Source organism: Lithobates pipiens, unplaced genomic scaffold (genome assembly GCF_037356315.1).
Source record: "Lithobates pipiens isolate NorthernLeopardFrog02 unplaced genomic scaffold, aLitPip1_a1.2 Scaffold_8, whole genome shotgun sequence".
NCBI classification, from domain to species: Eukaryota; Metazoa; Chordata; class Amphibia; order Anura; family Ranidae; genus Lithobates; species Lithobates pipiens.
Genome location: NW_027507903.1, coordinates 685,127,544 through 685,155,032, shown reverse-complemented (window position 1 = coordinate 685,155,032; position 27,489 = coordinate 685,127,544). Strand labels below are relative to the sequence as shown.

Here is a 27,489-nt window from a genome sequence, read left to right as displayed (position 1 = left end):
AAACAATGTTACTTAGGGTCCGTTCACACAGGGGCAACTCCGATCCGACTTCAGGTCGCCCCTAGTCGCCTCAGGTCGGACAACATTTAAAAAGCAATGTAAGTGAATGAGAGCAGTCTTAATCCACACTACTGAAGTCGCTCCGATTTCCATAAAGGTTCCTGTACTACTTGAATCCGACTTGTAGGCGACCGGTACCCATTGATTTCAGTGTAGGTCGCCTCCAAGTCGGATCTCCGTTTATACGGAGGCGACTCTGACAGAATTATCAGCTCTCAAGAGGGCACTCCACGCCAAATTTCTGAAAAAAATTTGGCGTGGGTTCCCCCTCCGAGAGCATACCAGGCCCTTAGGTCTGGTATGAATATTAAGGGGAACCCCCTACGCTGAAAAAACGGCGTGGGGGTCCCCCCCAGATTCATACCAGACCCTTATCCGAGCACGCTACCTGGCCGGCCAGGAAAGGGGGTGGGGACGAGCGTGCGCCCCCCCTCCTGAGCCATACCAGGCTGCGTGCCCTCAACATGGGGGGTGCCTTGGGGAAGGGGGGCCGCGCAGCCCCCCCACCCCAAAGCACCTTGTCCCCATGTTGATGAGGACAAGGGCCTCTTCCCGACAACCCTGGCCGTTGGTTGTCGGGGTCTGCCGGCGAGGGGCTTATCGGAATCCGGGAGCCCCCTTTAATAAGGGGGCCCACCCGGATACCGGCCCCCCTACCTATTCACCTGTGAAAAAAAGTACAAAAAAAACCGCAACACACAAGATAAAATAGTTTATTGCACAGCTCCGGGGGTCTTCCGTCTTCGGGGGTCTTCTCGCCGGACTCCTCCGCTATCTTCTTGTAGCTCTTTTGCTAGCGGAGGAGCCCGGCTTTCTTCCTCGTCGCCGGCCTCTTCTTCCGACTTCGGGGGTCTTGTCCCCCTCTTCGGTTCTTCTGCCGGGGCACCGCGCCTTCTTCTAGCTCTTTTACAGGCGGTGGGCCGGTCTTCTGTCGCCGCCTTCCGTTCTTCTTCTTCTTCTCCTTCTTCTCCTGGAGATGTTGACTCAACGCTCTCTCTCTGGCCGCAATGCCAGGGACGCGCTGCGCGGCGACTTATATAGGGACAAGGGGCGGGGTCATCGGTTGATGTCACATGGGTTGACGTCACATGGCGACAGTCCCAGCATCCTCCGGGACTGTGACATCGTAAGGGGGCGGGGTCACCATGTGACACCAACCCATGTGACATCAACCGATGACCCCGCCCCTTGTCCCTATATAAGTCGCCGCGCAGCGCGTCCCTGGCATTGCGGCCGGAGAGAACGTCGAGTCAACATCTCAAGGAGAAGAAGGAGAAGAAGAAGAAGAACGGAAGGCGGCGGCGGCGACAGAAGACCGGGCCACCGCCTGTAAAAGAGCTATAAGAAGGCGCGGTGGCCCGGCAGAAGAACCGAAGAGGGGGACAAGACCCCCGAAGTCGGAAGAAGAGGGCGGCGGCGAGGAAGAAAGCCGGACTCCTCTGCTAGCAAAAGAGCTACAAGAAGATAGCGGAGGAGTCCGGCGAGAAGACCCCCGAAGAAGGAAGACCCCCGGAGCTGTGCAATAAACTATTTTATCTTGTGTGTTGTGTTTTATTTTTGTACTTTTTTTCACAGGTGAATGGGTAGGGGTACATTGTACCCCATACTCATTCACATAGGGTGGGGGGCCGGTATCCGGGGGGGCCCCCTTATTAAAGGGGGCTCCCGGATTCCGATAAGCCCCTCGCCCGCAGACCCCGACAATCGAGGGCCAGGGTTGTCGGGAAGAGGCCCTTGTCCTCATCGACATGGGGACAAGGTGCTTTGGGGTGGGGGGGCCACACGGCCCCCCCTTCCCCAAGGCACCCCCCATGTTGAGGGCACGCGGCCTGGTACGGCTCAGGAGGGGGGGGGGGCGCACGCTCGTCCCCACCCCCTTTCCTGGCTGGCCGGGTAGCGTGTTCGGATTAGGGTCTGGTATGAATCTGGGGGGGACCCCCACGCCGTTTTTTCGGCGTAGGGGGTTCCCCTTAATATTCATCCCAGACCTAAGGGCCTGGTATGCTCTCGAAGGGAGAACCCACGCCAAATTTTTTTCATAATTTGGCGTGGAGTTCCCTCTTGAGAGCTCATTCTCTGATTGGCCGCGGCAAAAGTCGCCTGGCCTGGGGCGACTTAAAGTCGTGTTGTAAGTCGCCCCAAATCGTGTTCAGGTCGTGTCCAAGTTGCCTCCAAAAGTCGTGTTGAAAGTCGTGTTGCCCCTGTGTGAACGGACCCTTTGTATCTCTCTACCTCCGGTCTGATCAATGTTTATAAACAATGTTACTTTGTATTTCTCTATCTCCTGTCTGATCAATGTTTGTAAAGCAGATCAATGAAGGGGTTTGTCTCACTGAAGATAATAAATCCAGTATTGAAGTATAAGACAATATTGTACAGGGGGATCAATACCAATGTGGAGGATTTATTGGCCATTAGTGATGGACGAACTTCCGACGGGACGTTTCGCGAACGCGAAACGCGAACGGACACAAACGTTCGCGAAAACGACCGTTCGCCGCGGGCTCCATTGACTTCAATGGGAGGCGAATTTCGCAAACCTTTAGGTCGAATTTGCGGCCACGGGGTAATTATTAGGGGGTAGCACGTAGTCCCACCACCTGGACAATAGCATAATACATGTATGAGGTGAATTTGGGATCGATAACTACAAGCATTTTTTTTTTATTTGGGAAATTGTTCTGACAATTCAGGACTATGGAGCTAATGAAGGCAATGGAGGAGAGGGAAGGTCAGGGACCAGGGTAGGCAAACAAGAGGGTGCAGGAGATACAGAGCACTGACAGCAGCACCGTAATACAGAGCACTGACATCAGCACCGTGACATACAGCGCTGACAGCAGCTCCGTGACATACAGCGCTGACAGCAGCTCCGTGACATACAGCGCTGACAGCAGCTCCGTGACATACAGCGCTGACAGCAGCTCCGTGACATACAGCGCTGACAGCAGCTCCGTGACATACAGCGCTGACAGCAGCACCGTGACATACAGCGCTGACAGCAGCTCCGTGACATACAGCGCTGACAGCAGCTCCGTGACATACAGCGCTGACAGCAGCTCCGTGACATACAGCGCTGACAGCAGCTCCGTGACATACAGCGCTGACAGCAGCTCCGTGACATACAGCGCTGACAGCAGCACCGTGACATACAGCGCTGACAGCAGCTCCGTGACATACAGCGCTGACAGCAGCTCCGTGACATACAGCGCTGACAGCAGCTCCGTGACATACAGCGCTGACAGCAGCTCCGTGACATACAGCGCTGACAGCAGCTCCGTGACATACAGCGCTGACAGCAGCTCCGTGACATACAGCGCTGACAGCAGCTCCGTGACATACAGCGCTGACAGCAGCTCCGTGACATACAGCGCTGACAGCAGCTCCGTGACATACAGCGCTGACAGCAGCTCCGTGACATACAGCGCTGACAGCAGCTCCGTGACATACAGCGCTGACAGCAGCTCCGTGACATACAGCGCTGACAGCAGCACCGTAAGCAGCCCCAGGAGGAAGTCAGCACAGCACAGGGATGGTGTGATCCCCTCATAATAAGAACCCCCAGGAGGAAGTCAGCACAGCACAGGGATGGTGGGAGCCCCTCATAATAAGAACACCCAGGAGGAAGTCAGCACAGCACAGGGATGGTGGGAACCCCTCATAATAAGCAGCCCCAGTAGAAATATGACACCGCTCAACCTCTTCAAAGAGGAGGGTAGGGGCATATAGTACGGTGTGCTTTTTTGGGTCAGGGAAGTGAGCCAAATGAATTAAGAAGGTCTGTGTGCTTGATTCCAAAAATTGTTTATAGACATATACATGGTCTACTGATCACATGTGTTGAATTCCTCCGAGATCCATGCCTCATTCATTTTTAGAAATGTGAGGTAGTTAACACTGTGGTGAGCTAGGCGAGTACGCTTATCGGTCACAATCCCCCCTGCTGCGCTGAACGTCCTTTCGGACAGGACACTGGATGAGGGGCAAGCCAACAGTTCGATTGCAAATTGGGCAAGCTCTGGCCAGAGGTCAAGCCTGCCCACCCAGTAGTCTAGGGGTTCATCACTCCTCAGAGCGTCCACATCGGCCGTTAACCCAATGTAGTCGGACACCTGACGGTCTAGGCGTTCCCTGATGCTGGATCCGGATGACACCTGTCGATGGGTCGGCTGAAAGAATGACCTCATATCCGAAGTCACCAACACATCTTCAAACCGGCCTCTTCTTGCAGGCGCTGTTGGATTGGTACCCGCAAATCCTTCTCTGGGAGTGGGAATTGCTCCTCTGCCAGCGCACGCAAAAGCAGAATGCAGCATTTCTCGAAGCAAGGCCTGGAAGTGCTGCATTCTGACAGCCCTCTGCGACGGCGGTAACATTTCCGCCATTTTGTGTTTGTACCGGGGGTCTAAGTACGTTGCCACCCAGTACTGGTCCTTGACCCTCATGCTTTTTATACGGGGGTCCCTATTAAAACACTGGAGCATGAAGGCCCCCATTTGCACTAAAGTGGAAGCGGTGTGGTGGCCTGGCTCCTGCTCATCATCCAGGATAATGTCGTCCTCTTCATTCTCCTCTCCCCATCCTCGCACAACAGGGATCCCAGAAAGGTTTAAAGCATGCTCTTCTTGCTCCTGCTCATCCGCCCCGGCACCATCCTCCTCTGACTCCTCATCAGACTCCTGTTGTTGACTTGTCTCAGATAGAGTAGCCCCCCCTGGGAATTCATCCAGCATTGCGACTTCCTCATCTTCCCGCTCCTGCTCCTCCACAGCCTGATCAATGACACGACGCAATGCACGCTCCAGAAAGAAGGCATAAGGTACCATGTCACTGATGGCGCCATGGCTGCGACTGACCAGTTTGGTGATCTCCTCAAATGGCCGCAGAAGTCTGCATGTGTCGCGCATGAGCAGCCACTGGCGCGGTGAAAAAAAACCCAGCTCCCCAGAACCGTTTCTTTCGCAGAGTTCATACAGGTAGACGTTAACTGCACGTTTCTGCTGGAGCAGCCTATCAAGCATATAGAAGGTTGAGTTCCATCGCGTCGGGCAATCGCAAATAAGACGTCTGACCGGCAGATGGTGTCGCCGCTGAATGTCAGCAAGGCGAGCCATGGCCGTGTAAGATCTTCTGAAATGGGCCGAGATTTTCCTTGCCTGCCGCAAGATGTCCTGGACCCCAGGGTATTTGACAAGGAATCGCTGCACGACCAAGTTTAAGACGTGTGCCATGCACGGCACGTGCGTGATTTTGCCCTGTTTCAATGCGCTAAGCAGATTGGCACCGTTGTCACACACCACTTTACCAACTGTCAAATTGAGCGGTGTTAGCCACTCATCTGCCTGTGAACGCAAAGCTGAAAGGAGTGCCGGGCCAGTGTGGCTCTTTGCTTCCAGGCACAACAGACGCAGCACGGCATGGCAACGTCTCACCTGGCATGTGGAATAGGTTCTGGGGAGCTTGGGCGGTGCAGTGGAAGAGACGCTAGCAGCGGAAAAGGAGGAGGCAGCTGAGGAGGAGAGGGAGGAGGATGGAGTAGGAGGAGGAGAAGAAGAGTCAGGCCTGCATGCAATCCGTGGCGGTAAAACCAAATCTACACGGGTGCCACGGGTTACATGCTTGACGGCCGTCAGAAGGTTCACCCAGTGGGCAGTAAAACTGATATACCTTCCCTGCCCGTGTTTGCTAGACCACGTGTCTGTGGTCAGATGTATCTTGGCACCGACACTGTGTGCCAGAGATACATTCACTTGCCGCTGAACATGGCCATATAGCTCTGGGATGCCCTTCTCTGAGAAATACTTCCTTCCTGGGACCTTCCATTGTGGTGTTCCAATGGCCACAAATTTGCGAAAGGCCTCCGAGTCCACCAGTTTATATGGCAGTAGTTGGCGGGCTATGAGTTCTGACAAGCCAGCCGCCAACCGTTGGGCAAGAGGGTTATCCGGCGTCATCATTTTTTTACGCTCAAACATTAGGCCCACGGAAGCCTGCCTTTTTGCAGAAAAATGTGAGCTTGGCGTGATGGAAGGTGGAGTGGAGGACAATTGTGAGGAGAGAGGAGAAGGAGAAGTAGAAGACGAGGCTGGACGGTGAGAGCCTGCAGTGTGGCTTTGTGTGTTCCGTTGCTCCCACTGGGCTCGGTGATGGCTGCTCATGTGCCTTCTTAAGGCGGTCGTCCCTAGGTGAGTATTGGGCTTACCGCGACTAACGCGTTGACTGCAAAGATTGCAGATGGCAACGCTATTGTCAGCAGCGGACACGTTAAAAAAAGCCCACACTGCGGAGCCATGTGCCGGTGTCCTGGGAGCGCCAGATGTGACCGTACATGGTCGATGACTCGCTCCTGATACATTTGCAGTCTGCTTTGTCCCTGCTGTGCAATGTAAGTCATTGCTGCTTCTCCTCCCTATCTGCTGGTCCATATCTCCCTCTGAACTCCCCTCCTCTTCCTCTCTTGTGGGCACCCACGTGACATCACTAGACACGTCATCATCAACGTCACCTTCCCCACCGCTATAAGTAGAGTAGGCAGCAACACCGGGGACCAACCTCCTCCTTGGGCTGATCTGGGTACTGGCGTCAGACTGCTGAGTAGCGCTTGTTGCTACCTCCTCTTCCTGATCCAATACCAAGAGTGGCTGCGCATCAGAAATGTCCTCTTGATATGGATCGGAAAATAATTCCAGTGACTCAAGCGGAAGGTATGTGGTGGTGGTGGTGGTGGTCGTGTTGTTGGTGGTAGTGTCTTTGGGGGTGCACATAGCAGAGAGTGAAGAAGAGGGTGCAGATCGAGAGGATGAGGAGGGTGCAGAAGAGTAAGGCTGAGCGAGCCACTCAACCAAGTCTGGTGCATCCTTTAAAGTAATTGAACGCACCTTCTGCAACTTCCCACTTTGGCTCAAGCCTGTTGCTCCTGCCCTACCCCTACCACCCCTACGGAAGGGCCTGCCTCTTCCTCTGCATGTCATTTTTTAAATGACCCTGTGACAAAACTCTTAGTCCCTATACCGCTGAAGGACTGCTGCAGTATAGGTGAGCGGTCAGCAGTGGTGCACGTCAACCCTATCTATTGTGGACCTATAGCGGTCCTTACAGAACAGCAGACTGTACCGCACTCAAGCCTATGTACCGTAGCACCCTATACCAAGTTACCAGTCCTTATAAGAACTTTTGTGGACCAAGCAGGTTGTGTATTAGTGTTTAGCAGACTGTACGTCAGTCCCTATACCGCTGAAGGACTGCTGCAGTATAGGGCAGCGGTCAGCAGTGGTGCACGTCAACCCTATCTATTGTGGACCTATAGCGGTCCTTACAGAACAGCAGACTGTACCGCACTCAAGCCTATGTACCGTAGCACCCTATACCAAGTTACCAGTCCTTATAAGAACTTTTGTGGACCAAGCAGGTTGTGTATTAGTGTTTAGCAGACTGTACGTCAGTCCCTATACCGCTGAAGGACTGCTGCAGTATAGGGCAGCGGTCAGCAGTGGTGCACGTCAACCCTATCTATTGTGGACCTATAGCGGTCCTTACAGAACAGCAGACTGTACCGCACTCAAGCCTATGTACCGTAGCACCCTATACCAAGTTACCAGTCCTTATAAGAACTTTTGTGGACCAAGCAGGTTGTGTATTAGTGTTTAGCAGACTGTACGTCAGTCCCTATACCGCTGAAGGACTGCTGCAGTATAGGGCAGCGGTCAGCAGTGGTGCACGTCAACCCTATCTATTGTGGACCGATAGCGGTCCTTACAGAACAGCAGACTGTACCGCACTCAAGCCTATGTACCGTAGCACCCTATACCAAGTTACCAGTCCTTATAAGAACTTTTGTGGACCAAGCAGGTTGTGTATTAGTGTTTAGCAGACTGTACGTCAGTCCCTATACCGCTGAAGGACTGCTGCAGTATAGGGCAGCGGTCAGCAGTGGTGCACGTCAACCCTATCTATTGTGGACCGATAGCGGTCCTTACAGAACAGCAGACTGTACCGCACTCAAGCCTATGTACCGTAGCACCCTATACCAAGTTACCAGTCCTTATAAGAACTTTTGTGGACCAAGCAGGTTGTGTATTAGTGTTTAGCAGACTGTACGTCAGTCCCTATACCGCTGAAGGACTGCTGCAGTATAGGGCAGCGGTCAGCAGTGGTGCACGTCAACCCTATCTATTGTGGACCGATAGCGGTCCTTACAGAACAGCAGACTGTACCGCACTCAAGCCTATGTACCGTAGCACCCTATACCAAGTTACCAGTCCTTATAAGAACTTTTGTGGACCAAGCAGGTTGTGTATTAGTGTTTAGCAGACTGTACGTCAGTCCCTATACCGCTGAAGGACTGCTGCAGTATAGGGCAGCGGTCAGCAGTGGTGCACGTCAACCCTATCTATTGTGGACCGATAGCGGTCCTTACAGAACAGCAGACTGTACCGCACTCAAGCCTATGTACCGTAGCACCCTATACCAAGTTACCAGTCCTTATAAGAACTTTTGTGGACCAAGCAGGTTGTGTATTAGTGTTTAGCAGACTGTACGTCAGTCCCTATACCGCTGAAGGACTGCTGCAGTATAGGGCAGCGGTCAGCAGTGGTGCACGTCAACCCTATCTATTGTGGACCGATAGCGGTCCTTACAGAACAGCAGACTGTACCGCACTCAAGCCTATGTACCGTAGCACCCTATACCAAGTTACCAGTCCTTATAAGAACTTTTGTGGAACAAGCAGGTTGTGTGTTAGTGATTAGCAGACTGTACGTCAGTCCCTATACCAATGAAGGACTGCTGCAGTATAGGGCAGCGGTCAGCAGTAGTGCACGTCAACCCTATCTATTGTGGACCGATAGCGGTCCTTACAGAACAGCAGACTGTAACGCACTCAGGCCTATGTACCGTAGCACCCTATACCAAGTTACCAGTCCTTATAAGAACTTTTGTGGACCAAGCAGGTTGTGTGTTAGTGATTAGCAGACTGTACGTCAGTCCCTATACCAATGAAGGACTGCTGCAGTATAGGGCAGCGGTCAGCAGTAGTGCACGGCAACCCTATGTATTGTGGACCGATAGCGGTCCTTACAGAACAGCAGACTGTACTGCACTCAGGCCTATGTACCGTAGCACCCTATACCAAGTTACCAGTCCTTATAAAAACTTTTGTGGACCAAGCAGGTTGTGTGTTAGTGTTTAGCAGACTGTGCGTCAGTCCCTATACCGCTGAAGGACTGCTGCAGTATAGGGCAGCGGTCAGCAGTAGTGCACGGCAACCCTATGTATTGTGGACCGATAGCGGTCCTTACAGAACAGCAGACTGTAACGCACTCAGGCCTATGTACCGTAGCACCCTATACCAAGTTACCAGTCCTTATAAGAACTTTTGTGGACCAAGCAGGTTGTGTGTTAGTGATTAGCAGACTGTACGTCAGTCCCTATACCAATGAAGGACTGCTGCAGTATAGGGCAGCGGTCAGCAGTAGTGCACGGCAACCCTATGTATTGTGGACCGATAGCGGTCCTTACAGAACAGCAGACTGTAACGCACTCAGGCCTATGTACCGTAGCACCCTATACCAAGTTACCAGTCCTTATAAGAACTTTTGTGGACCAAGCAGGTTGTGTGTTAGTGATTAGCAGACTGTACGTCAGTCCCTATACCAATGAAGGACTGCTGCAGTATAGGGCAGCGGTCAGCAGTAGTGCACGGCAACCCTATGTATTGTGGACCGATAGCGGTCCTTACAGAACAGCAGACTGTACTGCACTCAGGCCTATGTACCGTAGCACCCTATACCAAGTTACCAGTCCTTATAAGAACTTTTGTGGACCAAGCAGGTTGTGTGTTAGTGATTAGCAGACTGTACGTCAGTCCCTATACCAATGAAGGACTGCTGCAGTATAGGGCAGCGGTCAGCAGTAGTGCACGGCAACCCTATGTATTGTGGACCGATAGCGGTCCTTACAGAACAGCAGACTGTACTGCACTCAGGCCTATGTACCGTAGCACCCTATACCAAGTTACCAGTCCTTATAAGAACTTTTGTGGACCAAGCAGGTTGTGTATTAGTGTTTAGCAGACTGTGCGTCAGTCCCTATACCGCTGAAGGACTGCTGCAGTATAGGGCAGCGGTCAGCAGTAGTGCACGGCAACCCTATGTATTGTGGACCGATAGCGGTCCTTACAGAACAGCAGACTGTACCGCACCCAAGCCTATGTACCGTAGCACCCTAGACAGACCAAGTTACCAGTCCTGATAAAGAGCTTTGTGGAACAAGTGAGTTGTGAATGATTAGCAGACTGCAGCAGAAGGGCAGCAGTCAAGTATAATATTCTTTCTATATTTGGAAGAAAGAATATTATACGTGTACAAGCCTATTACCGTACCACTGATACCAGTCCTGAAAAGAACCTTTGTGGAACTAATAGTAACAGCAAGTCTTTAAAATTATCCTCACTGCCTGACACACTGCTTCCTGCCTGTCCCTATACAAATTGGCAAAAAAGAGTAGGCTGGAACGATTAGCTGGAACAGCTCTTTTGTGGACCTGATAGTAACAGCTAATGATGATGATGATGATGATGATGAAGAAAGACTAATCTGGCTGAGCTGTCCCTAAAATAGCAGCATACAGCGCTCTGTCCCTTTATCTAAACTGACAAAAGAAACTCAGGCTGCTGACCTAACACCTATACCAGTCCTGAAAAGAACTTTTGTGTACCAAATAGCTAGCGTTTTCTCTGTCCCTACTCCACACAGGATCCTTTCCCTACAGTGACAGAAGAAAGAATGTAAAATGGCCACCGGATCGGGTGTATTTATAGGTTAGGGGGAATGTCCAAGTGTCCATGAGCTGTCATGTCTCAATTGGTTGTCCTGTAACACATGATAAACGTGTCACGAAAGGTTAAAGTTCTTGTATACATTAAACACGTAAGTCCGCCGGGGCGAACGACGGAAAAAGGCGTTCGAACCCGCGGACGGCGAAAGTCGGAAATTCGCCGCGAAACGACCGCCGGGCGAACCGTTCGGCCATCACTATTGGCCATGAAGAGGACAATTAAAGTGCTGGGAGGTCATCTGAGGCTAGAAAGTCCCAACATGGAAGAGTCAGAGGGATATGACGACACTGAACAGTCCATTGCCTTACAGGGAAAAAAAAATAAGATAAACACGAGACTGTCAGAGGCAAACCAGAGATCCAGATTATAATGAAAAAAAAAAAACGGATAGAGGACCCTCTGTGGGATCTTCAGATTGGAGAGGGTGGGAGACCATAAATCGGCCGAGTCTGACCACACACACCAGATCTTCACCAGATCTTCACCAGATCTTCACCAGAGCACCCCGGCAACTAAGAGGTTACTGGTGGGTGTGCCAGGATGTGGTCCTCAGTCACAGTTGGCAGCTGGACAGGAACAGAACACAGTACAGAGTCAACAGGCGATCCCAGGAACAGGCGGGAGGTGAGGGCCGGCCATGGACAAACATAGTCAGATACAAGCTGCAGTCGGTAACAGGGACACAGATCCAGCCAACAAAGATCACCACACACAACATGCTGCTTTTTTATTTATTTTTTTCTAAGTAGATATCAGTGAGGCCCCATTAACCCTTTCACTGCTGGAGCCTTTATTTTCATTTTTTTTTTTTCATTTTGTCGCACAAACATCAAAGTGCACATTTTTGATCTTAACATTACTTCACCCCCACCCCTCCTCCCGAAACATGAAATATTTTCTGAAAGCAGAAGGTCAGTAGAAAAAAAATGAAATCCAATATTGCCCATAGGTGGCGCTTCTAAAAAATCTTTACAGCTCACCAGATTAGAGTTAAAGGGGAACTTCAGGACAACACCTCCCCCCCCCCCCCACCGCCCCACCGGTTCCCCAGTAACTTTTTTTTTGAGTATTTTTTATCCTGTACTTCCTATTTCGGGGACCACCAGAGCATTGCTGTCATCATAACTTCCTGCCAGTGTTACCCATAAAACTATTGATCTTTATTATATGTTGCAGGGTATTATGGACGGAGTTCCTGTTGCTCCACCTGGACTGGAATATCTTCTTCAGGTGAGATGTGTAAAGAGAACCTGTCTGGAGGGCGGATTACACCCCCAGATACTGATCTCAAGGCAACAGCTGGTCTGCATAAGAAATATTTGAGGAAATCCAGCCAAACCTGGATGTGGTGGGATAAGGTCGAAGCCTCGGTCAGGCAGACTTTTTTTATTGGCCTATGTTTTAACCTATAAAGCCCAATGGAATCCTAGTTCTCCTACTTCCCACTTCTATGTCCCACTTCCTATTCCGTTGCCACATATACCTATCTCCTCACCCCAGCCTCCCATTCCATCACATTAGCACCAATCTACTCAACCCTGACACCCATCACATCACCCCAGGCACCTATCCCATCACCCCAGGCACCTATGCCATCACCCCAGGCACCTATGCCATCACCCTAGGCACCCATCCCATCACACTAGGCACCTATCTACTCAACCCTGACACCCATCCATCACCCTACGCACTCATGTACATAACCCTGAAACTCATGCATTACCCCAGACTCCAATCCCATCACCCTAGGAACTCATTTACTCAACCCCGACACTCATCACATCACTTCAGACTCCAATCCCATCACCCTGGGCATTCATCTACTGTCCACGACATCCATCCATCACCCCAGACTCCCATCCCATCAGCCAAGGCACCCACCTACCCAACCCTTACATCCATCCATTTCCCCAGACTCCCATCCTATAACCCTAGGATCTTATCAACTCATCCCTGACACCCATGCTTCAACCCAGACTCCAATCCTATCACCCTAGGCACCCATCTACTCAACCTTGACACCCATTCATCACCCCAAACTTCTATCACATCACCTTAGGGACCCATCTTCTCAACCCTGACATCAATCCATCACCCCCGACTCTCATCCCATCACCCTTGGCAATCATCTACTCATCTCTGACACCCAACCATCACCCCAGACTCCCATCCAATCACCCTGGGCACTCATTTACTGAACCTTGACACCCATCACATCACCCCGGACTCTCATCCCATCACCCTTGGCACCAATCCATCACCCCTGGCACCCATCTACTCAACCCTGACACCCATCACATCACCCTAGACTCTCATCCCATCATCCTTGGCACCCATCCATCACCCCAGGCTACTATCCCATCACCCTGGGCATTCATCTACTGATCAACAACATCCATCCATCACCCCAGACTCCCATCACATCACCCTAGGCACCCATCTACCCAACCCTGACATCCATCCATCATCCCAGACTCCCATCCCATCAGCCTAGGCACCCATCTACCCAACCCTTGCATCCATCCATCACCCCAGATTCCCATCACATCACCCTAGGCACCCATCTACCCAACCCTGACATCCATCCATCACTCCAGACTCCCATCACATCACCCTAGGCACCCATCTACCCAACCCTGACATCCATCCATCATCCCAGACTCCCATCCCATCAGCCTAGGCACCCATCTACCCAACCCTTGCATCCATCCATCACCCCAGATTCCCATCACATCACCCTATGCACCCATCTACCCAACCCTGACATCCATCCATCACCCCAGACTCCCATCACATCACCCTAGGCACCCATCTACCCAACCCTGACATCCAGCCACCACCCCAGACTCCCATCCCATCAGCCTAGGCACCCATCTACCCAACCCTGACACCCACCCATTTCCCCAGACTCCCATCCTATAACCCTAGGATCGTATCAACTCATCCCTGACACCCATGCTTCAACCCAGACTCCAATCCTATCACCCTAGGCACCCATCTACCCAACCTTGACACCCATCCATCACCCCAAACTTCTATCACATCACCTTAGGAACCTATCTACTCATCTCTGACACCCATCCATCACCCCAGACTCCCATCCAATCACCCTGGGCACTCATTTACTGAACCCTGACACCCATCACATCACCCCGGACTCTCATCCCATCACCCTTGGCACCTATCCATCACCCCAGGCACCCATCTACTCAACCCTGACACCCATCACATCACCCTAGACTCTCATCCCATCACCCTAGGCTCCAATCCCATCCCCCTGAGCATTCATCTACTGATCCACAACATCCATCCATCACCCCAGACTCCCATCACATCACCCTAGGCACCCATCTACCCAATCCTGACATCCATCCATCACCCCAGACTCCCATCACATCACCCTAGGCATCCATCTACCCAACCCTGACATCCATCCATCATCCCAGACTCCCATCCCATCAGCCTAGGCACCCATCTACCCAACCCTGACACCCATCCACTTCCCAAGACTCCCATCCTATAACCCTAGGATCATATCAACTCATCCCTGACACCAATGCTTCAACCCAGATTCCAATCCTATCACTCTAGGCACCCATCTACTCAACCTTGACACCCATCCATCACCCCAAACTTTTATCACATCACCTTAGGAACCCATCTTCTCAACCCTGACACCAATTCATTACCCCCAACTCTCATCCCATCACCCTTGGCAATCATCTACTCATTTCTGACACCCATCCATCACCCCAGACTCCCATCCAATCACCCTGGGCACTCATTTACTGAACCCTGATACCCATCCCATCACCCCAGACTCTCATCCCATCACCCTTGGCATCTATCCATCACCCCAGGCACCCATCTACTCAACCCTGACACCCATCACATCACCCTAGACTCTCATCCCATCACCCTTGGCACCCATCCATCACCCCAGGCTCCTATCCCATCACCCTGGGTGCCCATCTACTCAACACTGACACCCATCCATCACCCCTGATTCCTATGCTATCACACTAGGCACTCATCTACTCAACCTTGTCACCCATCCACCACCTGAGACTCCAACCCCTTCACCATCAGCACTTATCTAATCATCCCTGACACCCATCCCTAGTCCCAGACTTCCATCTCATCACTCTAGGCACATATCTACTCAACCCTGACATCCACCACATCACCCCAGATTCCCATCCTATCACTCTAGGCACTCGTCTACTCAACCTTGACACCCATCCATTACCCCAGACTCCCATCCTATCACCCTAGGATCTTATCAACTCATCCCTGACACTCATGCTTCAACCCAGACTCCAATCCTATCACCCTAGGCACCCATCTACTTAATCCAGATGCCCATCCATCACCCCAAACTTCCATTCCATCACTTTAGGCACCCATCTACTCAACCTTGACACCCATCTATCACTCCAGACTCTCATCCCATCAACCTTGGCACTCATTCATCACCCAAGACTCCTATCCCATCACCCTAGGCACCCATCTACTCAACCCTGACATCTGTCCATCACCCCAGACTCTCATCCCATCACCCTTGGCATCCATCCATCACCCCAGGCTCCTATCCCATCACCCTGGGCACCCATCTACTCAACCCTGACACTCATCCATCACCCCAGATTCCTATCCTATCACTCTAGGCACTCATCTACTCAACCTTGTCACCCATCCACCACCCCAGACTCTCATCCCATCACCCTCAGAACTTATCTCTAACACCCATCCCTCATACCAGACTCCCATCTCATCACTCTAGGCACCCATCTACTCAACTCTGACACCTGACCCGACCATCACCCAGGTACCTGCCCCACACATCTTTTAGACAAGGAGGCATCGATGGACATGAGAGTGTTGGTTAAGTTTACTAGGAATATGCTTTTGACTCCTCTTTGTTCTGTTTAACAGGTCAATGGACTCTTCATGAAAAAGACAAGTAAGTTCTGTTACTTTTTAATTTGTAAAACGTGAGCATTACTTTCATTGCCCCGGCTCTTCATTAGTCTTCCAACAATTACCAAGATCATCTACAAGTGTAGCCAGTGTTTCCTTCTTATGTTCAATGAAATAATCAGTTTAACTGAGAACGTTTCCTGCTGCTCTTAATGGCAGAGCTGTTTACATCTCCAGATATAACCCATTAGACTATTTTTGTTTTAACTAGAATACAATGTCATTTTGTGCATTGCTTTATGTATTATCAGATCTATAGTTTTAAATATTTTACAATACATTTTATATTGATTATTTTAATACTCAGCCAGCAGGTGGAGCTGTAGTGTCCATTTCTTACTTAGATAGTAAATCCTACTGATGGGAGAAGCTAAGGAAATAACATTCGCTTGGATTGGTGTTTCTTTATATATTTGGATTATAGGAAGGGTAGATGAGAAACATTTTGTCTATTTTAATTTATTTTTGCAGAATCTCAGAGACATTTGATCTTATTCTATAATTTCTTCTTATAATTCTATCATTTCAGGGAACGTTATATTCCAGAACTATAACACGTATGATTTGTTTGGCACCGATGGCCAACTTGTGTACCAAGCCACTGAGCAGCGGGAGTGTTGTGGCCCTCAGATGGATTGCAGGGTTGCCAACACCCAAGGATATAATGTCCTCAACCTTCTTGTGCCTTTCGAGTGCTGTACCTGTGACACCAAGGTATGAAAGACTGCTTAACCATACATAAGGGACTTGTGACAACCCCTTAAGTAGCATACATTGTATGTTCTATGTCTTGGTCCATTTCTTATATGCTACAACCCTCTAATAACATACAAAACATAGACCTCTAGAATTAGTTGCAGATCCCTACTTCCACTGGGCTAGGGATGCAATAATGAGGCCCTTGTCCCCAAGATCATGGGGACAGGATGCTTTGTCACAGATCTTTGCTGCCTCTCCTTCCTGGCAAGGTATCCTCTCAATGTTAAGAGCATGTTGCCTGATATGGTACCAGAGGAAGGGGGTGCACAATCACTATCCCCCTTTCCTGGTCTAGATAAGGGACTCGTGGATTTCTAGAGGATCCCACAAGTTTGTATTTTTTGTATGTGTGTGTGTAGGGTCCAAATTAAAAATCTACACCAGAACCCTATTTAGGATAATAGCCTGGGACACTCTGATGTAAGGGGTGCTGATGGGACACTCTGATGTAAGGGGGTGCTGATGGGACACTCTGATGTAAGGGGTGCTGATGGGACACTCTGATGTAAGGGGGTGCTGATGGGACACTCTGACGTAAGGGGGCTGCTGATGGGACACTCTGATGTAAGGGGGTGCTGATGGGACACTCTGATGTAAGGGGGTGCTGATGGGACACTCTGATGTAAGGGGGTGCTGGTGGGACACTCTGATGTAAGGGGGCTGCTGATGAGACACTCTGATATAAGGGGGTGCTGATGGGACACTCTGATGTAAGGGGGCTGCTGATGGGACACTCTGATGTAAGGGGGCTGGTGATGGGACACTCTGATGTAAGGGGGCTGGTGATGGGACACTCTGATGTAAGGGGGTGCTGATGGGACACTCTGATGTAAGGGGGTGCTGATGGGACACTCTGATGTAAGGGGTGCTGATGGGACACTCTGATGTAAGGGGGCTGCTGATGGGACACTCTGATGTAAGGGGGCTGGTGATGGGACACTCTGATGTAAGGGGGTGCTGATGGGACACTCTGATGTAAGGGGGTGCTGATGGGACACTCTGATGTAAGGGGGTGCTGATGGGACACTCTGATGTAAGGGGTGCTGATGGGACACTCTGATGTAAGGGGGCTGCTGATGGGACACTCTGATGTAAGGGGGCTGGTGATGGGACACTCTGATGTAAGGGGTGCTGATGGGACACTCTGATGTAAGGGGGCTGCTGATGGGACACTCTGATGTAAGGGGGCTGGTGATGGGACACTCTGATGTAAGGGGGTGCTGATGGGACACTCTGATGTAAGGGGTGCTGATGGGACACTCTGATGTAAGGGGGCTGCTGATGGGACACTCTGATGTAAGGGGACTGGTGATGGGACACTCTGATGTAAGGGGGTGCTAATGGGACACTCTGATGTAAGGGGGTGCTGATGGGACACTCTGATGTAAGGGGGCTGATGTTGGCAACACTCTGATGTAAGGGGGTGCTGATGAGACACTCTGATGTAAGGGGGTGCTGATGGGACACTCTGATGTAAGGGGGCTGCTGATGAGACACTCTGATGTAAGGGGGCTGCTGATGGGACACTCTGATGTAAGGGGGTGCTGATGGGACACTCTGATGTAAGGGGGCTGCTGATGGGACACTCTGATCTAAGGGAGCTGCTGATGGGACACTCTGATCTAAGGGGGCTGCTGATGGGACACTCGGATATAAGGGGGCTGCTGATGGGACACTCTGATCTAAGGGGGCTGCTGATGGGACACTCTGATCTAAGGGGGCTTCTGATGGGACACTCTGATCTAAGGGGGCTGCTAATGGGACACTCTGATCTAAGGGGGCTGCTGATGGGACACTCTGATGTAAGGGGGTGCTGATAGGACACTCGTATGTAAGGGGGCTGCTGATGGGACACTCTGATGTAAGGGGGTGCTGATAGGACACTCGTATGTAAGGGGGCTTCTGATGGGACACTCTGATCTAAGGGGGCTGCTAATGGGACACTCTGATCTAAGGGGGCTGCTGATGGGACACTCTGATGTAAGGGGGTGCTGATAGGACACTCTGATCTAAGGGGGCTGCTGATGGGACACTCTGATGTAAGGGGGTGCTGATAGGACACTCGTATGTAAGGGGGCTGCTAATGGGACACTCTGATCTAAGGGGGCTGCTGATGGGACACTCTGATGTAAGGGGGTGCTGATGGGACACTCTGATGTAAGGGGGCTGGTGATGGGACACTCTGATGTAAGGGGTGCTGTTGGGACACTCTGATGTAAGGGGGTGCTGATAGGACACTCGTATGTAAGGGGGCTGCTGATGGGACACTCTGATGTAAGGGGGCTGGTGATGGGACACTCAAAATGTAAGTGGGCCGGTCTGGATGAAGTCCAGGGCCAAATTTCTGTCCCAGTCCAGCCCTGGGCATGGTCCTCTAGGACTAGCTAGATTCAATGTACGGTTAGCTAGTTGGATGATCTTCAACAACTGGTGTAATATTCAGTTGATATGGTCCTCTAGGACTAGTTAGATACAATGTATGGTTAGATAATTGGATGATCTTAAACAACTGTTGCGATACGACTTGAAACACTAAGGCCTTGAAGCTAAAAGCCTTGGTCTTCTAAGACTGGTTAGATATAAAGCACAAACTTATAAAACCAGTTATATCAAAGCCATGGAACTCAAGGTTGGTAAGAAGGAACGAATGGATTTCTAGTGCTGGTGAAGTACAAAATAATGGCCTCTAGGACTGTTGTGGTACAACATATGGCCCTCTAAGATTGGTGAACAAATGCACAGCTTTGTGGACTATATGGATATATGGGATATAAAACACCGTCATTTAGGTGGAGCTGGTTACAAGATTTGGTCCACTAAAGCTGTTTATAAATGTTGCTTTTCTTTAGGACTGGTGATTATTGACAAGTAATGGGTCCAGATAAACCTGCTGGACCGTCCGAGTACAGATGTGGATATGATGAACAAACTCATTAGAAAACATCTTGTGACAATGTATTATTATAGTTGCAGGTCTCCAGTTCCTCCGGGGAGATCCTCGGTTACATAATGCAAGAGTGGACAAGTTTCACCTTAAGTTTCGACATCTTGGATCCATCGGGACTTGTGTGTCTTAATGTGAAAGGTCCAGGATGGGGGGAAGGCTTCATGTCTGACCTCCATTATAAGGTCAGTCTATCAACAAGAGCCAAATTCTTTACTTTTTGGAAATAATACTTTCATCAGGTTGCCTCTGCTGTGTGGCTGAGGTGGGGATATCCGCCATGCTTCCTGCCTGCTATGGGCTTTCATTATTTTGTTATTGATGGAAAGGAAAGGAAGAGAAACGTCTTCACATCTTAAATGCCTTTTTTTTTGCCATTCTTGCCATTCTTATTTTTTAACATTTGTAGCCTCAGCTGAAAATTCAAGGACAAGCCAGTTGTTCTTGAAATGTTATAGTGCAAGGTGGCAATAGTTGCAGTAAGTTCTGCAAGAGTTCTCTCTGCTGTGTTAGGAGAGCAATCTGTATTCTCATGTAGTCCATGCATTGCAAGCCTGCATTTCATGAATGGGCTCTATTATAAATGGGCTTCTAAGTCCTGTAGCCTTCAGTGGATGTCTCCAAGCAGTTGACTACACAACATCGTTACCACCTGGCTACTGGCTACCTGGAGACTATATATCTCCACCCAACCTTGCTCTCAGTGTCTTGGCATTTAACTCAGGTCCCTGGCCTGTCCCACCACCCACTTTTGCCTCTTGTTACCTGTTACCCCATCTATTGTGTTCCAGACTGTATCCTTTGGTCATGGTTCTTTGTTTGACTGAATCATTGTATTCATAATATATGGTCAGACTCAGTTTTACATGGAAGGCCTCCAAATGATTGAGCTTACGTGTCTCCAGTGGAGGGTTCTGTTAATACTATATCATATGGCGCGTACACCCAATCAAACTATCCCTTGGACTTGGTTCGCCAAAAGTCCGGCGGACTTACAAAGTAGTTTTGACTCAAAAATCGTCCGCCAGACTGCGAGTCCGGTGGACAATCCAGCCGCGTGTGTGCTAATCCACCGGACTTTTGAAATGAACGGACTTTCCCGCACACGGAGAAAAGTCTGTTCATTTTGAATGCGGCTCCAGGTAGACGAGACTAGCGCAGGAAGTCAATGTCGCCGCCTTCGGCGCTGGCCCTGTCACCTGGTATGGACTTAAAGGGGAAGCCCTACGCTGAAAAAAACGGCGTGGGGCTCCCCCTACGTCCATATCAACTTATTGGAAAAATGATTTATTGCACAGCTCCGGTGGTCTTTTTCCGTCTTGGGGGGGTCTTGCGGCGACAGAAGACCGGGCCACGGCTAGTAAAAGAGCTGGAAGAAGGAGTGGAGGCCCAGCAAGAAGAACCGAAGAGGGGGGCAAGACCACCGAAGTCGGAAGAAGACCCCCGGACGGCGGCGGCGAGGAAGAAGAAAGCCGGGCTCCTCCGCTAGTGAAAGAGCTAGTAAAAGAGCAGAAGATAACGGAGGAGTCTGGCGAGAAGACCCCCCCAAGATGGAAGAAGACCACCGGAGCTGTGTTTTATTTTTACACTTTTTTTCACAGGCGAATGGGTAGGGGTACATGGTACCCCAATACTCATTCACATAGGGTGGGAGGCCAGGATCTGGGGCCCCCTTATTTAAGGGGGCTCCCGGATTCTGATAAGCCCCCCACCCGCAGACCCCAACAACCAACGGCCAGGGTTGTCGGGAAGAGACCCTTGCCCTCATCAACATGGGGGCAAGGTGCTTCAGGGTGGGGGGGCCACAGGGCGCTCGCTTGTCCCCACCCTCTTTCCTGACCGGCCAGGTAGCGTGCTCGGATAAGGGTCTCATATGGACCTAGGGGGGACCCCATGCCGTTTTTTTGGTGTAGGGCTTCCCCTTTAAGTCCATACCAGGTGACTGGGCCAGCGACATGTCAATCTGGCCGCCGAAGGCGGTGACATTGACTTCCTGTGCTAGTCCCGGCTACCTGGAGCCACGTTCAAAATGAACTGACTTTCCGCCGTGTGTGGGCAAGTCCGTTCATTTCAAAAGTACGGCGGACTCCTGTCATAGTCCGGGCGTGTGTGGGCAGGTCCGCTTGTTCGGAAAGTCCGGCGGACTTTCCGGCGGTTTGTCCGCCATACTAAGTCCGCCGGATAGTCTAATGTGTACGCGGCATTAGAAAGACATTGTAGACAATTGTTCTCTTCGAGCCTTGTGGAACAGTTTGGTGAAGACCCTATTCTGTTCCACCTTGACTGTTCCCCTGCATACAAAGCCAGCTTTGTAAAGACATATTTTGACGAGTCTGTTGTGGAGGAACGTGAGTGTCCTGCACAGAGCCCCGACCTCATCCCTATTTAACAGCTTTGGGGTGAATTGGAACATCAATGGTGAGCAAGGTTTTCTCATCCAACATTATGACCTAATTGCACCAATGGGCATACATTCCCACAGACACCCTCCAAAATCTTGTGGAAGGTCTTCCTAGAAAAGTAGAGGATGTTATAGCAACAATGGGGGGGGGGGTCAACTTCATATAAACGGCCATATATCCAACAAGCTCATATATGTGTGATGGTCAGCAATACACAAGAATTTTACTAGATAGTATACTGAATAATCACACTGCACTTTGGAGTTTTCTGTGTGCCTCACAATTCTGGTCACCTCTGAATCTGCAGGATTCCAATATTTAATATTTGCTGTAACGATGTCCACTGAAGCTTATCAGTACATAACTGCACAATAAACTCAACCACTAAAGACATTCTTTTACACGGGGTACATATAAATGGCAAAGTCAGGAAAATGTTAGGAAATCCAAAAATTTGAGTTGCCATCAGAACAGGAATTGAGGCAGTGGAGTACCAAGTGGGGGGGCGGGCCGCCCCGGGTACTACACACTGGGGGGGGATCTCATGCCGGCGCTACCCCCCTGCGCAACTGAAGCGGTGACAGCGCCGCGGGGTGGCTTTAGGCAGCGACAGATAAGAGCAGCAGGGAGAGGCAGCTACAATGGTGCTACAAAGGGGGAGGGTGCGGGGTGACAGAGCTGCACAATCCATCCCCTCCTCTCGGGACCACGGGCTGTCTGAGTGGTCCTGGTCACTGGTGTTCGGTAGTTCTCGATAGAACACCTGACATCACACAGGCACAGCCGGGTGAAGCCGCCTCCCCCTCCTCTCTGTTTATGTGCACAGAGGGGGAGGGGATGTTCTGTGGATGTGCCGCCGATCTGAGTTTCTGAATGGGGAGGGGGGGTCTGCACTGAGGGGGGGGGGTGTCTGCACTGAGGCGGTGTCTGCTTTTAAGAGGGGGGTCTGTGTAACATACAGGAGGTCCAGAGCAGTGGGGGGGCTGTGTAATTTAAAGGGGTCCAGTGATTCAGGGTGCTGTGTAATGTAAAGGGGTCCAGAGGTGCAGGGGGCTGTGTAATGTAAAGGAGTCCAGTGATGCAGGGTGCTGTATAATGCAAATGGGTCCAGAGGAGCAGGGTGCTGTGTAATGTAAAGGGGTCCAGAGGTGCAGAGTGTTGTGTAATGTAAAGGGATCCAGAAGTGCAGGGGGGCTGTGTAATGTAAAGGGGTCCAGAGGTGCAGGGGGGACTGTGTAATATAAAGGGATCCAGAGGTGCAGGGGGTTGTGTAATGTAAAGGGGTCCAGAGGTGCAGGGGGACTGTGTTAATGTAAAGGGGTCCAGAGGTGCAGGGTGCTGTGTAATGTAAAGGGGTCCAGGGGTGCAGGGGGCTGTGTAATGTAAAGAGATCCAGAGGTGCAGCGTGCTGTGTAATGTAAAGGGGTCCAGAGGTGCAGGGGGGGCTTGTAATGTATAGGGGTCCAGAGGTGCAGGGTGCTGTGTAATTTAAAGGGGTCCAGGGGTGCAGTTGTGGAGTGGGGGTACACACTAGTAACAAAGAGATATTGAAGAATGCTGAGGTATGCAAGAGGCACAGTGGGGTGTTTTTACATTTTAACGTGGGGGGGGGGGCAGATATTGGATCCGCCCCGGGTGCCAAATGCTCTAGGTACTTCCCTGAATTTAGGGGAAATCTTCCAAAATGAAAATTTTTTACGTAGATTTAATTCATCAGCTTGAACCTTCTTCTTCACCCTACAATGTCTTTGGTGGCCTCTGAAGGGAAGTAGAAGGAAGTATGGAGTTCTATGAAGGAGGAAGAAGTCAGACTCATGGAGACTTCTCTGAGAGATATTTTAGAGAAGAGAGACAAATGCCAAATTGGGGGAGGGGCTCTATTAAACTGAACATGTCTCCCCAAAATGGAATAATTATGAGGTATGGGAGTCATTTAAGGGAAGTTTCACACTTTGTCCAGTATAGAAAGATTCAGTAATATTTAAAGAATTTACTAGGTAGAGGTACTGTAAACCCTTATACACGCGGTCGGAGATTCCGACAACCAAATCCGTCGGAGTAATTCCGACGGATTAATTCCGGAAGAGGTCCGGAAGTGATGTTGCATACACACGGTCGGACTAAGTTGTCGGGAAATCCAATTGTACATAACGTGATGACGTTATTTCGTTACGACGGGACTACGTTCAGGCTAGTAGACCGTGTGTACAAGGGCTAATATTTAAACCTTTACAGTAGAAAAGTGTAATGTCCTCTCATCTTATGATTGATGTTCTCCATGTAAACACTCTGGTGGTCATAATGATTCCCTCTCTTCTCCCTCCAGATTCTCTCTGCTGATAGAATAACACAAATCGGGGTCATCACACGTGTGTGGCGGGGGTTAAGCCACGAGTTGTTAGGCTATAAAGACAACTATACCATGGATTTCCCGATAGACCTCCATGTCTCCATGAAAGCCATGATAATGGCCTCCGCCCTATTCATTGTGAGTCTGAGCCTGGGATGAGTGCAATGAGTGTGAGGATGGAAAAAACACTGCAATGAGTTTATCTGTACTGAATCCTTGTCCCATTTTCATGTACTCTGTACACTTCCTGTGTTATCTGTCCCGTGTCCTCTGTACACTTCCTGTGTTATCTGACCCGTGTCCTCTGTACACTTCCTGTGTTATCTGTCCCATGTCCTCTGTACACTTCCTGTGTTATCTGTCCCATGTCCTCTGTACACTTCCTGTGTTATCTGTCCCGTGTCCTCTGTACACTCCCTGTGTTATCTGACCCGTGTCCTCTGTACACTTTCTGTGTTATCTGACCCGTGTCCTCTGTACACTTTCTGTGTTATCTGTCCCGTGTCCTCTGTACACTTCCTGTGTTATCTGACCCGTGTCCTCTGTACACTTTCTGTGTTATCTGTCCCGAGTCCTCTGTACACTTCCTGTGTTATCTGTCCCGTGTCCTCTGTACACTTCCTGTGTTATCTGTCCCGTGTCCTCTGTACACTTCCTGTGTTATCTGTCCCGTGTCCTCTGTACACTCCCTGTGTTATCTGTCCCGTGTCCTCTGTACACTCCCTGTGTTATCTGACCCGTGTCCTCTGTACACTTTCTGTGTTATCTGACCCGTGTCCTCTGTACACTTTCTGTGTTATCTGTCCCGTGTCCTCTGTACACTTCCTGTGTTATCTGACCCGTGTCCTCTGTACACTTCCTGTGTTATCTGACCCGTGTCCTCTGTACACTTTCTGTGTTATCTGTCCCGTGTCCTCTGTACACTTCCTGTGTTATCTGACCCGTGTCCTCTGTACACTTTCTGTGTTATCTGACCCGTGTCCTCTGTACACTTTCTGTGTTATCTGTCCCGTGTCCTCTGTACACTTCCTGTGTTATCTGACCCGTGTCCTCTGTACACTTCCTGTGTTATCTGACCCGTGTCCTCTGTACACTTTCTGTGTTATCTGTCCCGTGTCCTCTGTACACTTTCTGTGTTATCTGTCCCGTGTCCTCTGTACACTTCCTGTGTTATCTGTCCCGTGTCCTCTGTACACTTCCTGTGTTATCTTAGATGGTTGTCATCAGAACAGGTGTCCCCGTTTAGGGTTTTCCTTTCTTTTCCTATTCTGGTGACAACTCAAAATGTGGGATTTTCTTATCACTTTACCAGGGTAAATTGAGGGGATGGATCTCACCAGAGGGGACACGGTCAGCAATTAAATCCTGACAGAGGGTCCCACCCTTCCCTCTTCCACCAAAAATAAAAAACAGTTATACCTTTAGATATCATTTAAGATTTTCATTGGAAGTCATTGGACATTTATTTGGGGGTGACCGGAACTCCTCTGTTTCTTTCAGGACCTTCTGATTGAAAAGTGCAAGCGCCAAGAACAGGCCCGAGTTGCGCGTCGACGCTGATTGGAGGATATCCCAGCCAAAGCGCAGACATACGTGTTCTGTACATGAAATACAGAGAATGAACTGGATGTATGAAGGTCCTCTGGTTTTAACTTTCCTAACAATCCAAGAAACCTACAAGGGTCAATTTTATTATATATGATTTAGAAATGTATATGTATACTATGTATGTGTATAGGATATATATCACACGACAAATGACTCCCAGTGTTCTGTGTTTTAGCTAAAGAGTACAATTGCCTGCTTTTGATTTGAGACTAAATAAGAGGAGTTTCCTTCAGCACGGCTGAGAAGGATGGAAGGTTTACAGGTTAAAAGAAGACCAGAGCGCCGCCTGCTGGCTGAAAATAAATCCCAAATATTCATCTAAAATGTTTCACATTGATCTGATAGATGAAGGGTATACACTGTATGTATATATGGATACAAATGTTTTTTTTTTTTTTTTGGTTCTGATCAGAATACACAAATAAAATTTGTTTTGTTTCCACATAATAAAAAGAAAAGCTTGTTATTTAGACCAAAACATGTAGAGAAGGAGACAGTCCTGATTTGGAGGGGACAGTCCCGATTTTGGAGGGGACAGTCCCGATTTTGGAGGAGACGGTCCTGATTTTTGGAGGGGACAGTCCTGATTTTGGAGGAGACAGTCCCGATTTTGGAGGGGACAGTCTAGATTTGGTCCTCTGTCCTGCAGTGTGTATGCATTCCTGGGACCCAGACACAGCAAGGGGTGGAGGGGGGCACTATATCAGAAATAACACTGGGTGGGATGATAGGACCCCTCCCCTTCTGTTCACCCATCCTCCACAGTCCCCTCCCCTTCTGTGTACTAATCCTCCACAGTCCCCTCCCCTTCTGTGTACTAATCCTCCTCAGTCCCCTCCCCTTCTGTGCACCCATCCTCCACAGTCCCCTCCCCTTCTGTTCACCCATCCTCCACAGTCCCCACCCCTTCTGTGCACCCATGCTCCACAGTCTCCCCCCATCTCCAGTCCATTTATACTTCTCACTTCCCTCCCTGGAGTGCACCTATCCTTTCCAGTCTCCTCCCCTGCATTGCATCTATTCTTCTTAATCCCCTTCAGTGGCCCCATCCTTCTCAGGACCCTCCCCTGCAGTTCACCTGTCCTTCTTAGGCCCCTTCACTGTACCCATCCTTCTCAAATCCCTAGGCCCCCTCCTCTTCAGTATACTTATCCTTCTGATTCTCCTCTTCTGTGGCATACGTCTTCTTCTCAGTTTCCTCCTCTGCAGTGCACTTATTATTCTTCGACCCCTTCACACTTGTACCCATCCTTCTCAGTGCCCTCGCCTTCAGTGCACCTATTCTTCTCAGAACCCTCCCCTGCAGTGCACCTATTCTTCTCAGAACCCTCCTCTGCAGTGCACCTATCCTTCTCAGAACCCTCCCCTGCAGTGCACCTATCCTTCTCTGAAACCTCCCCTGCAGTGCACCTATCCCCCTCCGAAACCTCCCCTGCAGTGCATCTACCCTTCGCAGTCTCCTCCTCTGCAGTGCATTTGTCCTTAGACCTCTTCAGACTTCTACTCATACTTCTCAGAGCCCTTTCCTTCATGGCACCACCCTTCTCAGTCT

At 50.2% G+C, this 27,489-nt stretch overlaps 1 protein-coding gene across 3 annotated transcripts in view; it reads left to right on the top strand.

Moving 5' to 3' along the window:
• Positions 1 to 26,341, top strand: part of LOC143962173 (phospholipid scramblase 3-like) — a 46,971-nt gene extending 20,630 nt beyond the window's left edge. The window contains exons 1-7 of one of the 3 annotated variants that reach the window (XM_077471503.1): positions 11,114 to 11,518; positions 12,071 to 12,124; positions 15,830 to 15,857; positions 16,404 to 16,588; positions 19,601 to 19,762; positions 24,306 to 24,467; positions 25,830 to 26,341. In XM_077471503.1, coding sequence (XP_077327629.1) covers positions 11,435 to 11,518; positions 12,071 to 12,124; positions 15,830 to 15,857; positions 16,404 to 16,588; positions 19,601 to 19,762; positions 24,306 to 24,467; positions 25,830 to 25,889 — 735 coding nt within the window. In that variant the 5' untranslated portion in view covers positions 11,114 to 11,434 and the 3' untranslated portion in view covers positions 25,890 to 26,341. Of the gene's footprint in view, positions 1 to 11,113; positions 11,519 to 12,070; positions 12,125 to 15,829; positions 15,858 to 16,403; positions 16,589 to 19,600; positions 19,763 to 24,305; positions 24,468 to 25,829 lie in introns of those variants that run through there. The other 2 variants (XM_077471502.1, XM_077471501.1) reach the window with 2 other exon arrangements.
• The last annotated feature ends 1,148 nt before the right edge of the window (positions 26,342 to 27,489 follow it).